At 41.8% G+C, this 14633-nt stretch overlaps 1 protein-coding gene across 4 annotated transcripts in view; it reads right to left on the bottom strand.

Annotated features, from left to right (window-relative positions):
- Window positions 1-14633, bottom strand: part of PTPRT (protein tyrosine phosphatase receptor type T) — a 526727-nt gene that overhangs the window by 242959 nt on the left and 269135 nt on the right. For all 4 annotated transcript variants that reach the window (XM_073683800.1, XM_073683802.1, XM_073683803.1 and 1 more), the window contains one exon: window positions 8139-8432. In XM_073683800.1, coding sequence (XP_073539901.1) covers window positions 8139-8432 — 294 coding nt within the window. The remainder of the gene's footprint in view (window positions 1-8138; window positions 8433-14633) is intronic.

Raw genomic sequence — 14633 nt, 5'->3', positions numbered from 1 at the left:
ATCAATAAAGATATGCATATCCATAAATGATGGGTAAATATAATATATTATGCTGTTTTCCCCAGCTTTTGAAGCCCCGTGGGCACAAGTACCAAGGCTGCGGTGTTCTGCACTTCATCGTTACGAGAAAAAAAGTCTTTATTACATAGCAAGCTCCAATTTCATAAGGAGGAAGTATAAATTGGTACACAGGGTTTGCATATATTGACAGTGAGTATAAATACACACGGAGATTGCAAGGCGCATCTTTAAATATTCAGAGCTCTAAAAAGAAACAATGGCAGCAATAGCACACAGCAAGAGAGGGGAAGCATAGAAAATAGTCAGAGATGGGATGGGACAAAGAGGGAGATGCAAACAACATTAGACTGGATGGGATACATAAAGAGCCACAGAACACAATGGCAGGAAATGAGAAACTGTGAGAATAGGCCGAGAACTCAGCAATAGAAGAGAATGAGCACCGGGAGAGAGAAAATGAGGCACAAGACTGTTAGAATGCAGCGAGAAAGGGAATGAGACAGAGAAAAAGAACAGAGGTGCAAGAAAACAAAGGAATTTACCACGAGGATTATTTTTCCAGATATAAATTGATTTTTACTTGTGTGTTTCTTTAGCTCCGTTTGCAACAAATAAATCCTTTTTGCAGACAATGTATAATAATTTTGTTGCAAAACTAGTTGATAAAATACATGGATTAAAAACCAAACACCAGTGCAAAAAAAACCTTCATGGTAAATTACCTTTGTTGTTGTTACTTGTACTCTGCTGAGATGGAAAGTTTTAACACAAAAATGTCCAAAGTTTGGTAAAAATGCCCCAAAAATCCATTTATTGTGAAACATCCCACCAGCTAAATCAGCACTTCAAACCAATAAAACAAAAAATGAAAAGCATGGTGCTAACCAACAAAAGCCAACCTAAGAAATTTGCAAAAAATAGATACGGTAAGTAAAACAGGATAAAAAAATGACAAATAAGTTCAAAAAATGGGGAAAAATTACATGAACACAATGTTAAATTTCTTCCAATGATAAAGTTCCTATCACTAATGTAGAGGTCAAAAGCATATATACACCAACTGGAGCAGTAATGAGACGTAAACCAATATATAAGAACACAAGTGAAGATGAGACACAGAAAAATATATTGTTATGCACAAAAGCATATCTGCCTGGTATAGTTGAAAAAAAGTCATACTCCCATCATATTCCATAAGGCAAAATGGCAATCCTAGCTACAAAAACCTAAAAGGGGTATTCTTCTCATCTTAACTGCTGGGATGTGCCATGACTTAATGATTGATGTGGGTCCCAAATCTGGAACACCCACAAACCTGAAAATGAAGGGGCAACCATGCTTTCCTGTGTATTACAGTATTTGGGAGATAATAAGTTTCATCGACTACAATAAGATGAAAAATTCCTTAGTGGCAGACTGGATCTATATTCAACAATTGACATCTAACAGTGTTCTAAAGAGTATGATAGTCTTAAGAGAGACTGAAGCAAAATATATTAGAATATGGATAGAATCATATTGCTGTTAAAAGTCAGTATTATGCTGTAAGGTCTCTCCAGGCACCAGAGCCTAATAAATGAATAGGTTAATCAAGAAATAGTATACTCACCTCACCTGTCCTAGCTCACTGGCTCATGTTCTCCCTCTGGCTTAAATCTTCTCTTCCATCTTCAGCCTTCTTCATTCTTTGGCACGTCCGGGGCTCACTAGGAATCATGTGTCATTATGACGTGTGTCGCCCTGGAACATCATGGCAACACTTGAGGCCTAGTCAGCGCTGGAGGCACCAAAGAGTGACGAGAGAAGAGAACCAACCAGAGCTGGAGGGAGGAAACGAGTCTGTGCAGGACCAAACAGAGAGCTGTGGCACCAAGACAAGATGGGTGAAGAAAATATAGATGGGGTTTTTTTATCTCCCTTTAAAAAGAATCAAGAAGTGTGGTGTTCAGCAGCCAGTACGCTGCCATTCTGCTTGATTCGAGCAAGTCAAATCACCAGAAATTCAAGTTCTGGTTAGTCTGAACTTTTTGTGAAATTCAAGGCAAATTCTATTTGTCTTAAGTCAATTCTCTCATTTCTAAATATGGGATTAGAAAACAACTGATGAGGGCAAGATATATAAAGGAAGAAGATTGGACACATGTTGTACAATACTTAGTTTGCGCATTCTGTAGAGACCAAATAAAGTACTTGAACTTTTACAGCTTTTTCCTCTTTAGCCAGTTATAAAATGGTTGAACTGAAGAACAGACTAAATTCCAGAATGCCGTTAAAAAAAGGTATACATATTAAAAAGGAAAACAATGCCTGTTACATTTCATAAGGATGACCCAGGTCCATCAAGTCCACCATATACACCTACCATGTTGATCCAGAGGAAGGTAGAAACCTGTTATCATAAGGCCACTAATTCTCATATCAACCTATCACAAACCAGCTTTGATTTTTGAAACACAGGTTAAAATCTAAAATAGTACAATCTGATTATTTTCAATTATACCAGTGGTAACACGGAGTTCTCGGATCAGAACACCAGAAGAGTTATGGACACCAGATGGACACTTGCCCAGAAACTTTAACTTCATAATTTCATTCCTTGATAACGCAAGTCTGATAAGTTACTTAATTTTTCACACTTTAAAAACACATTAAAAAAGATTATTTAAGCCAATCTCCTGGTTTCTCTCCTGTTCAGCACTGAAAAAATTGTATGATAATAAAGGAGATTCAAGGCGTTAAAGTGAATGGTATATTAGGGATGAGGGAGTAAAACAGACAGAGAACAGAAGAGGAAGAAAAGCAGAAGGATATCGTGGGGAATAAAGCAAAAGAACAGAAAAGATATTAACATGCAGATAAGGAAACTAACCCAAGGATTGTAAAATATACAGAGGTTACTGACAGAGACTTGTATTGATATTGAAGATAGGTGTTATGCACACGCCCGGACTGACTGGCGTGTGCGGGAGAAGTGGTTCCACTGGACTATGAACCGGAGAGTGCCTGGAGGGGCGTGACTAAGTATCTGGCCGATCCGACCAAGATGGCACGACGGCATACGACGCCAGTGCACCAGGGAGAAACCGGGCAGAGGGACCAGGTGCTACTCCAGGTCAAACTCCGGACACGGGGGTTGACCCACACAGGGATTACTGGAACAGGCAGGTTAGGCTGGCACAGACTGGTGGATATAAGCGAACACGGCAGGTATGCAGACGGGTGGATACAGGCGAATATGCAGGCAGGGAGGTACTGGCCGAAAGGACGGGCTGGAGCACAGAGAGGACAAGACCCAGTACAGACTGGGTCACAGAAACAGAACCGCAGATGCGGTAGCCAAACACAGCAGAGAGGGAACGCCCGAAGCGGTGGGCAAGAGCAGAGCAGGACGGGACTGCCGGAGCAGCGAGCACAAGCAGAGCAGGACAGGACTGCCGGAGCAGCGAGCAGATGCAGAGCAGGACGGGGCTGCCGGAGCAGCGAGCAGAAGCAGAGCAGGACAGGACTGCCGGAGCAGCGAGCAGATGCAGAGCAGAAACCGCAGGAGCGGCAAGCAAGGCAAGAGCAGAGTGGAAACCGCAAGAGCGGTAAACAAGGCAGGAGCAGAGCGGAAACCGCAGAGCGGCTAAGAAGGCCGCAGCAGAGCGGAAACCGCAGAGCGGCAAACAAGGCAGGAGCAGAGCGGAAACCGCAGAGCGGTAAACAAGGCAGGAGCAGAGCGGAAACCGCAGAGCGGCTAAGAAGGCCGCAGCAGAGCGGAAACCGCAGAGCGGCAAACAAGGCAGGAGCAGAGCGGAAACCGCAGAGCGGTAAACAAGGCAGGAGCAGAGCGGAAACCGCAGAGCGGTAAACAAGGCAGGAGCAGAGCGGAAACCGCAGAGCGGTAAACAAGGCAGGAGCAGAGCGGAAACCGCGGAGCGGTAAACAAGGCAGGAGCAGAGCAGAAACCGCAGGAGCGGCAAGCAAGGCAAGAGCAGAGCAGAAACCGCAAGAGCGGCAAGCTAAGCAGGAGCAGAGCGGAAACCGCAGAGCGGCTAAGAAGGCAGGAGCAGAGCGGAAACCGCAGAGCGGCAAACAAGGCAGGAGCAGAGCGGAAACCGCAGAGCGGCAAACAAGGCAGGAGCAGAGCGGAAACCGCAGAGCAGCAGACAAGGCAGGAGCAGAGCGGAAACCGCAGAGCGGCAGACAAGGCAGGGGGATAGGACTCTGTTCACAAAGAACAGACGGAGAAGGAAAGGCAGAACCAGAAGCACACACAGTACTTACAAAGAAGTAGCGAGCATACACTAAATTCACAACAAAGGTACAGAGACGACGAGAAGGAATTTAGGAGCAAGTTCAGACTCTGCAGAAAGACGCAGAAAACAGACAAAGAGGGAAAAGGGAGAAAAGGCAAAAGTAGAAACGAGGCACAGACAACTAGGAACCGAGGAACGGGAACAAATACAGCAAGGCTGGGTCACAAACAGGACTCTGTTCAGACGGGAACAGATACCGCAAGGCACAGACAACTGGAAACAGAGAAACGGGAACAAATACAGCAAGGCTGGGACACAAACAGGACTCTGTTCAGACGGGAACAGATACCGCAAGGCACAGACAGGCAGATCTAGGAATACAGCCCCTAGAAGGCGAAAGAACAGGCTAGAAGCGTGTTCACAAGAACAGACCACAGTTCAGACACAGAACTGGAGAACAGGCAGGAAAACAGGATAGGACCTGGCACGTCAGAGACAAAAAGCCGACTGACAGGACACAATGCTCAGGCGCCATCTTGAGGAAGAAGGTGGTATAAATACCCAAAGATGGACAGCAATAGGCTGAAGGTGCAACAGGGGCGTGTCCGCAGCAGGTACAAGAAACAGGAAGTTCAGCGGGCGTCGCCCTATGCAGCCAAAACAGACAAACAGACAGCAAGGAGGGAAGCCAGAGAGACATTCTGGACTGGAGATCAAGTGCGCGCTCTTGCACAGTGGGAGATGGACCACCTTGCAAGGACGCCGCCAGGTATGTTACAATAGGTTTATATGGGTAGATTTCAGCACTCGCTTAGGGAGTTGTCCACTACTTGGACAACACCTTCTTGATCAAAATGTTTTCCCCTGATAAAATAAAAAAATGTATACCCACCTTTTGTGCTGCTGTCGTTCCAGCGGAGTTGGCACTCGCGGTCCGGGGGCTCTCGTGCGGTTGTTGTGACATGTGATCCCGGCGCCCAATCAGCGCTGTCGTCACTGTCCCCGCATTTAGACAAATCAAACATTAAGAGGAAGTCTGGGCTGCAGCTGATCTCTGTCTTCCTCTTCGTGCTCAATTCGATAGGAGGCGGGGACAGTGACGCCAGCGCTGATTGGGCGTCAGCGTCACGTGTCACAACAACCGCATGGAAGCCGCGGGAAAAGCGAGTGCCGACACTGCGGGAACGGCGCCAGAATGGGAGGTGAGTATAGGCTTTATTATTTTATGGGAGCCAAGCAAGGGGTATGAACAGGGGTTGCCCAAGTAGTGGACAACTTCTTTAAAGTATTTTTACACAAGACAATCTTCTCACTGATGTTACCATGACCCATGACTACATCTATACTAAATGAATTATAGGCCTCACACCTGACCCATGACTAATTCTGTACCAGGTAAGGTGTCACTGCTTGAGTACAGTTCCTATGTTCAGATATTTAGAGCTATATCAGTGGCCATTTGCAAATTGCATTATGGTACTAATACCTTTTAGTACAGTGAAAGGTATGAGGACTAAGGACACCTTAAATTAACATTAAAGCCGTTTGTGGCATTAGTGAAGCAGTGGAAAGCTTCTGAGGCAAAGGTTACAATGTAACACATGAAAGTAATTGAAAAGCAGCATGCCCTCCCTTATTTTCCTGAAAGAATAGAAATGGAGAGCGCAGGATACTTAGCACCCCTCACTGTGAGTGGGATGGAGACATGAAGTGATACTTGGTACTCAGAATAGATGGTTGGATACAGCACTTAACAGTAAGTGGCAGTCAGAAGCCTTGCACCGATTATAGCTGTCACATACCTCCAGCTACCAAATATTGGCACTGTCTGCCCCCTCCCTCTATAACCTTCTAAAGAGGCCTCTTGAATCCACTTCTAAATGTATATTTATTACTATGAAGTGGCTTTTAATGTGCATTAGATCTGAGCAGGTAAACTTTACTTTATAACACTAAAGGTAGGGTCTTTGGCATAAGGTCAGGCTAATAAATCATAGCTCTTCAACTGCAAAGTGACCACTACTTCTAATAACAACCATCTGTATATAATACAAGCGCCCTACTGTACAAAGAGAAAGCAAATTACTTGTGCAGGAAATGTTAGGTGCCCATACTTAGGGAACCTGACGATTTAAGTTGCCTGAATCGCGAGTAGCAGGAATCAGACATCGACTCCATTATTGCACCCGTGTGTCTTTGCTCTTGTACACTGTGGGGTTTTAGATGAAAAATACTTTAAAAGGCTGGCCAGAGACATTGCATCTCGAGTGACTGGTCCAAGAGGGAGGTTCCCGGTGGCTTCTCTCGGCTCCGTTTCCTGAGACTGACAGGTCTCTCACAATACACACATATAGCGAGAGACTGTTGGGTAGGAAGAAACCACTGAGGTCCGGCCTCTTGGTCTAACCATCAAAGACATATGGTTCTCGGCCAACTTTTTAAGTATGTTTTATATGAAATGTGGAGGTGTTTCAGAGTAAAGCATTCATGCAATAATGGAGCCCATGTCTGATTCCCACTGCTCATGACAATGCATGGCACTACTAACATGCTATGCCAGTCTTAGAGTTTGGATTGGCATGCTTTTATGTGTTTATTCTGGTTGCATCACGTATGAAATCAGCTGCCATTTATTATGGTGCATCAGTCTGTGTTTGATTCAGAATGTGTATATTGTGAATCTAGTGCAGGATTTAATAATGCTGAATGTGAATATGCTGAACAGCTGAATTTTATATTTATACATTAGTATTGAGAACATATCCAGGAATGTTTATTAAAAGTGGGTTACAGCAAAAATAGAACAGACTCATGTTCTGATAAGATGCAAAAATTTTATAAAATATTGAATGTTTTTTTTTGTTTGTTTGTTTTTTTACCAATTTCTTACTGGGCCCCTTAACAAGGTGCTCTAGAATTTGAACTAAAAGTGTATTCCTTTAAGAGGTGAATGGATAACCTCAGCTGTCTTTTTCCTAGGATGAATGACATGTAAAGTACAGTACAGATGTCTAGCTATGGCTTATCACTACATGTATTACAACAACTATTGTTTTGAGGCTACTGATAAAAAGAGTCTTCTTTTTTTGGTCTATTATGTTGATTTGATGTTAATTTTTAATCTAGCTAAAATAAATAATTTACTTTCTGGAAAGAAAGCTAAAGCCACCCACTTTCAATCACCAACTGACCTCCACCCACTACAAGAAAGAAAAGGCCCTTTTTAATGCAAATATATAATTAGGAGCTGAGCCTTAAAATAACACTAAAGATGGAAAATGCACAATTAAAAATATTATGAATTTTTTTCCTTAATCTCATTTTCATTGATGCTATTTTGTCTCATAATACAATTAAAACTGAGAAGACATGATCTCAGCAATGTCAACATTCACGCTTCTCACAGTTTTTTGTGGATGTTTAAAAACCAGCTGCAGCAGGAGCTTCCCCCTCTGCCCTTTCCATTGCTAAGCCTTCCTTCTTGGCAAAGAAGGGTTTTCTTTGGCCACCAAGCAAAGATGGAATTGATCTGCAGTACTTTGCTCGATTTTTACAAGATTGTTTATTTCAGAATCAGACATTTATTTCTAGGTTTGGTGCATCTTTAGTTCATACATGTACTCTTTAAAGCGCACCTGTCAGCAGGATTGTGCTCAGCAAACTACATACACTGTCAGGTAGGCGACATTACACTGATTAAAATGATACCATGGTTGATGAAATCCGTCCTGTGGGTCTTGTGTAATCTTTACTTTCAGTTTGGAGATAATGATATGCTGACAGGTGCACTTTAATGTTATACTTTACAAGCCAATATAATGGATAGTATGTACACAGCTAATTTAAACATACAATACATATATTGAAAACACAACCCACCTGCACATTTTGTCCTAGTTGTGAGAGGGGGTCCTGGAGGTCCAGTGCCACCTTCACCTGGACGGGTTAACAAGACACGTATTTCATACTCCACATCTGGATCCAAGTGCCATAGTTTGTATGTCGGTCCATCCATAACATGGGTCTCAGCCCAACTCCCTGATGTGGTCCGGTATTCCACTTCCTTCAGAACAATTGGTCCATCACCAATGATTGAGTTAGCATTCGGTTTAATCCACAGATATGTAGCTCCAACTGCCAAAAGTTCTGGGGGTGCAATAGGCTTTGGTGGTTCTGGTAGGGCAGAAAGGGAAGCACATGACCATTGACAAATGTAAACTATTATAGTCCAGGGAGAGAAAGTATTTTGTCAATTGACTTTTAACATTAAACCCGTAAGTTGATAAATGAATACTGATTACATGACAATTAGAGATGAGTGGATTGCTTCTCGGAACCCCGGTCCACGGTCCAAGGTAGAATCAGCCCTGGCAAGAACCCATGCAGAGCTCCTGTCCGCAGAAGAACTGGAATGTAAGAAGGAATGTACTAGAGATGTCCGGATCACTTTGTGAAATCCTGGTCCATGGTCCAGGTCAGTGCTTTCAGACCATGGACAGAAACAGCATGAATTTCATGAGCTCCTAGGTTCTCTGGGACGGCACTTGATTCACCTGCCTGGCATGCACAGGTGATGTCTTGCCAACCTGGCTAATCATAAGCCAAGCTTGGAATTCTGGAGGGTAAGAAAATTCACCAGCTTCTGTCCACGACCAGAGAGCACTGGCCTGAACCAAGGAACTGGGTTGTGTGAGCTGATCCACTCATTGCTAATGACAATATATTATAGGCCAAAGAGATAAGGTGCCATAATGCAATGTGAGCTATGAAAAAGCTGGAGTAGTAATTATTTTGATAATGCTATTAATAGTTTTAACAATCACTGTTATACATAAATTTATTCCAGCAATTTACTGTATACTGAAATATAGTGATGTCACAATAGAATTATTATTGCCACTGGTGGAATGTGTCCCATAAGAGATGATGGGAATCTGTCCTTTTAAGTATTCATGGCTTGGAGCTTTGTTACTTAAAGGGAACCTGTCACCTCAGAAAATGCTATTTACCTGCAGATATAGCATTAGTCTTCAGGCAAATTATGTTACAATGCTCTCTGGCCTCCTTTCTGAAAGAGCGGTTATTGGAAGAAGATGAAGTTTTTTGCTATTGGGAGCTCTACATTCAGTCATGGGGTGTGGATGGAACAGCTACAGTCACCTCTCACAGCACTGTGAGCGATGGCTGTAAGCATGCCTCAGCACTTTGTTTGACAGCTTTCTCTGCACAGATGTGCTGTAGAGTGAGCTGTCAATCAAACTGTTGGGGCGTGTATACAGCCACTGCTCACAGTAAAGTGAGTGGAGCTGTTAGCGATGACTGTAGCCACTCCTAGCAACCTGTAAGACTGAAAGACAGTGGCTCCCTGGACAAAATAAGGTCATTTTCTTTTTGGTTTTTGTAGCTGCGCTCTCGCTAATGTGGCCAGGCACCATGGTAACACAGTTTGCCTGCAAATTATCTCAGTTTTTCCCCTTTAATAACATTTTCCAAGATGACACGTTCCCTTTAAACTGCTTAAATCTCCACAACCCACTTTTATGCAAACAATTTCAGACAAAAAGCTGATAACTAATATCATAATAAATTGTATATTCTTAGCAGGAGTCACCAAAATCTCTACAACAGTTACAGGGTTAAATGATTAAATCTCCACAAATAACATTTATCAACTATTCACAGATTTGGTCATAAATGTATGTTTCGTGGGGGCCTAGCCACTGGGACCACCTTTAATCACAAAAACAGTGCTTAAGTGTGTCCTATGTCCATACATGGGCAAATTGCATCTTCAGAGACAAGTAGCAATCCTAAAAGTAAATATCAACCCTTTAAGGAGCCTTGTCATCAGACTTAGGATAAAAGCTAAACCAGAATCTCAATTTGCAGACAGTGTTTCAGGGTGTTACCCCTTCTTAGAGCAAAGCATGAGATTTGATTTGGCTGTATAATAGGCCTCTGAATGTAGTATAAGGGGCAATGTCTCTCCTTGTGCGGAGTGACATGCCTGACATACCAATGTAAGGAGACTTATAGCCCAATTAAATTAAATATGCAAATTGCTTTTTCAGAAAGGAAGTGGCCTTTTAGGATTTCTACTTCCAATAGGTGACACTAGAGTTCAGGTCCTCTCCCTCTCTGACGAGGCAATTTGTATATTTAATTTACCCAGAGGAGCATTGCATGGCCTATAATTATCCTTACTCTGGCATGTCAGACATGTCACTTTCCACAAGGAGAGGCATGACCCTTTAGACCTGTGTCTATACACACATGGAAGTCAATTTAGTCAGTGGTAACATGTGCTCTCCCCATTCACATAGGGCTTTGTGACCCTTGATTTGAGAATGTGGGGTTCCAGAGGTCCAGATCCACAGAAATCATGTTAGTTACTTCTCAATGTTTGCTCCTTTTTCATGATACGGATTATTTTTGAACTCTTTGATACAAGTAATATTTTCTCCTTCAACTATTACAGCTATAGTGCACAAAATAATAAAAAAAAATCAGTGAAGATCTATTCAGTGGGGACAGGGACCTGATTATTCTTAAGATTATGTATGAGCAAGTATCTTAAATAGTAATCAGAAAACTATTTCACCTGATTTACTAATTCATAGACTCTGTAGCCCATATAATTAAGAGAACCAATTTTCTTAATATTTCTTATTTCCCCCAAAATAAATCGCAAGGCTGATACATCCTAAAGGCTGTCAGGTCATACACTAAACTTGTATTGCATGAAATACATGAGTCAATTATGGGAAAACCTTTAAAAGTTCCATTTTATTGCTTATTTTTCTTGGGCTTTTCTTTGGTTTTCATTGGTTCCCCTTCCCTTTTTCAGAAACTCATAGCATATTGTATTTTAAAACCAACTCATCTAAATTCGAAAGTTCCGGCTACATCAACTTTCGCTGCTTTTCCCCCCTTTTGATAACTGGGATAAAAGAAATAGAGATTCTTAAATTTTTGCTCGGCGTGTCTCAGTACTGTTAAGCTTACTTGCCAAAATCAAATGGCAACAATATTTCTTCCCAGGTCCCCTCCTGTTTTCCCTCTATACCCACAGTCCCAATTGGATAAACTATCAGCGGTTTTGCTTTTACTACCATCTCTACACTAAAGATATCTCATTTCAAGACATCAGCCTTGCACTATAACAAAACATCACTGACTATCTGCTTTCTCTGTCTATCTGAAACTGAATCTCTCAAAATCCAAACTTATTGAGTTTTTTCTGCCTTCTACTAAACTTGATATTTCCATTTCACACACCGATGCCTCCACCCTGAGCCAGTCATTGCACTGCTTGTCCATTGGTTATAAAATACAATATAAACTTATCACTCTCACCCACATCTCCTCCGTCATCTCTGCTTACCACCCTATCCGTGCTTTCCATAAGACTAAAATCCTCCTTAATCTGACAACCCCCCTAATAAAATCTACTCTTTATTGACAGTCCAATGACATTAATGTTGTTATGGTTGACATTTTTTAAATTGCATTGATATTATTTAAACAATTTCTATCTATATATCTAGCTTTAATATCGATGTGTTTTTGTATGCTCAGCGTTAGTTTGCTTTTAACAATAAGACAAGATATAGGTTTTGCTGATTCTGAGAAATTGGTTAAGCCATGTGATATGACAAGACTATTATATGATCTCATTTAGTCACATATTAGATATAACCTTTTCCTAAGATTTCACAAGTCTTGTAAAATCTAAGCGGTAAGAAAGGGTATTGTCTGAAAATAACCTGTTTTAAGATTTAGAACTGCCACATAGGCAGAAATTATTTCTAAGTAAGTAATTTTCTTCTTTTTATTATTTGACGTCTTCTTTTGGTAGTGATGTGTCACAGGTGTGTCAGAGGTGACAGACAGTCGCCCTGCAGTTGGTTGCAGAAGATCTCTATGTTTGGCATTACAGACATCTTCTTAGAGGCTGGTTGTCTCTAGGACCCAGCGGCTACCTCCCTCTGGCTAATTAGCTACCTGGCCTGAGTGTATAAATACCTGGTTGTCTGAGACGGAGGTGTCGGTGATATTCATTACTACTTGTGAGGCTTTAGCAAGAGCAGTACTTCGTCCTCTCTGGAGCTGGAGGCCATGTGTGCGTTTGGCTGGAGTCGTCTAAAGCTAAGCAATCCCCCCCTGTTTGTCTACCCTTGTAGTCTATAGAGTTTAGTGGAGATCGACTAGTACTCATCTCCTCCCTTCCCTAGCCTTCGCCATACGCCAGGGAAAGTCAAGGCGAGGTACGCGTGTGGCGATTGGTGAAGAACCAATATAGGGATGGTAGTTGAGACAGGGTGACACTAGACAAGACTAGGAGGTCTCCACTTCCCCCTTTCCCTAGAGTCTGGGCTCCCTTTCCCTCTTCCCTCTGTGTTGCACTGTCTTTCCGACACCCTGAGTGAAATGATGGCATACTTCCTCCTTTAGTTATCCAATAACCAACTGATTCTGTAGTGTATGTACTTGTCACCGCTCAATCGCCTTCCTGATTTGGACGACACTTTCAAACATGCAAGACCCCTTGTGTTTCCCTTAAAGCTCTCCCTAAAATGGTGTTTCAACGACAATGTGAACTGGGTAATTCTTTATTTCCTTTCCAATATCACTTCTGGGAATTTAATATTTTCTGCCAGATTTTTCTACAGATTGCTGCTGATTCTTGAGTGTCTAAGCAGTGGAACACCATTTTTGTTAAAAAATATTATCAGGGAAAGCTCCTAACAAAAAGTGATAGTCTATAACAATATTGTGCTGTATGATTTGTAGCACTACTAGATACACAGCAGTGGTGCTTGAATACAGAATGCTAGCCCTGCATGTCTACAGGCTGACATTTTACATAAAGTACATATTACATTGATAATACATCCACACTATGTTACATTAGTGATGTAAGCATGTAATATATAATGATGCAGAATGTCTATACACTAATAATGAACAATCTGCTCTGTATTATGCTCTCAATGCCACTAATAAATAAAAGATGTGATTTTTATGAGTTTTCTTCATGGTTGTCTCCCAGGTCCACATTGAGCGTCTCCAGAATAATACCTGAATAATTATCTCCACTGAGAAATAAAATGATCAATAATTGATTGTATTGAGCTGCACCTGAGCTGAAAGTGAGGTGGAGGCAGCGGAACTGCAATTAATCGTGTGAATATTTAGGTAAATGGACATAAAACATCGGGGAGAGACAGCGGATATACCGAGGCCCAATAGCTGCTGAAGGGACCAGGACAGACTGTTCAATGTAGAATATGACAGATGCTCTCTAAAAATATGCTTCTATAAATATTATTGACCATGGAGAAAAGGAGAAGAAAAGTTTATTTCAGACGATTCTCACTGCTGGTTAAAACCTCACGACTGAGCTGTATGCTCGTGGCTTGTACAAATGTAGAAATGAATAAACTAATACAACATTCAATATTAAAGGAATATTCAGATCTTATCAAATAAGGAATTTCTAATATACTTTATGCCTCAGTTCCTTATGGCTTTTAACACATTTGCCTGCAGGTCATTAAATGGAAACCCTACAGACGGTAAAAAGTCTGTCCATGGCAAGTCTTGTGCACTTTTGTATACACATCCATTTACCTGAATAACTTTTATTGTTTGGGGGAAAAGATTGAAGTGTTCAATTCGATGAATGCAAGCAGAGATCCTAAAAACCATGAGAAATGAATATGAAAAGTATACTTGAAAGCTGCAAAACTTTATATGTGCAGTGAATAAGCTAGAATTAAAGCACACCTGTCAGCAGGATTGTGCTCAGTAAACCACATACACTGTCAGGTGGGCGACATTACACTGATTAAAATGATACCTTTGTTTATGAAATCCGTCCTGTGGTTCTTGTGTAATCTTTACTTTCATTTTGGAGATAATGATATGCTCGTGCTGTGGGATGGGCTCCATCTGCTGCTCTGCTTACATATTCATCTGTATGCTCTTATGACAGATCACTGATCATTCACTGACCTGCCTCCTATATTATATAATGCATCTAGTAGTGCGGGGCTAGGTAAAATAGGAGGCAGGTCAGTGAATGATCAGCGACCTGTCATAAGAGCATACAGATGAATATGTAAGCAGAGCACAGATATAGTGCCCCCCCACAGGCCGCCCCGAAGCACGAGCATATCATTATCTTAAAAGTAAAGATTACACAAGAACCACAGGATGGATTTTATCAACAAAGGTATCATTTTAATCAGTGTAATGCCGCCCACCTGACAGTGTATGTAGCTTACTGAGTACAATCCTGCTGACAGGTGCACTTTAAAGGGAATCTGTCAGGGGGTTTTGCTATGTAAACTGAGAGCACTATAATGTAAG

Source organism: Phyllobates terribilis, unplaced genomic scaffold (assembly GCF_046119375.1).
Source record: "Phyllobates terribilis strain yellow unplaced genomic scaffold, ASM4611937v1 Scaffold_5__5_contigs__length_657084704, whole genome shotgun sequence".
Lineage (NCBI taxonomy): Eukaryota > Metazoa > Chordata > Amphibia > Anura > Dendrobatidae > Phyllobates > Phyllobates terribilis.
This window is presented reverse-complemented; position numbering and strand designations above follow the sequence as displayed.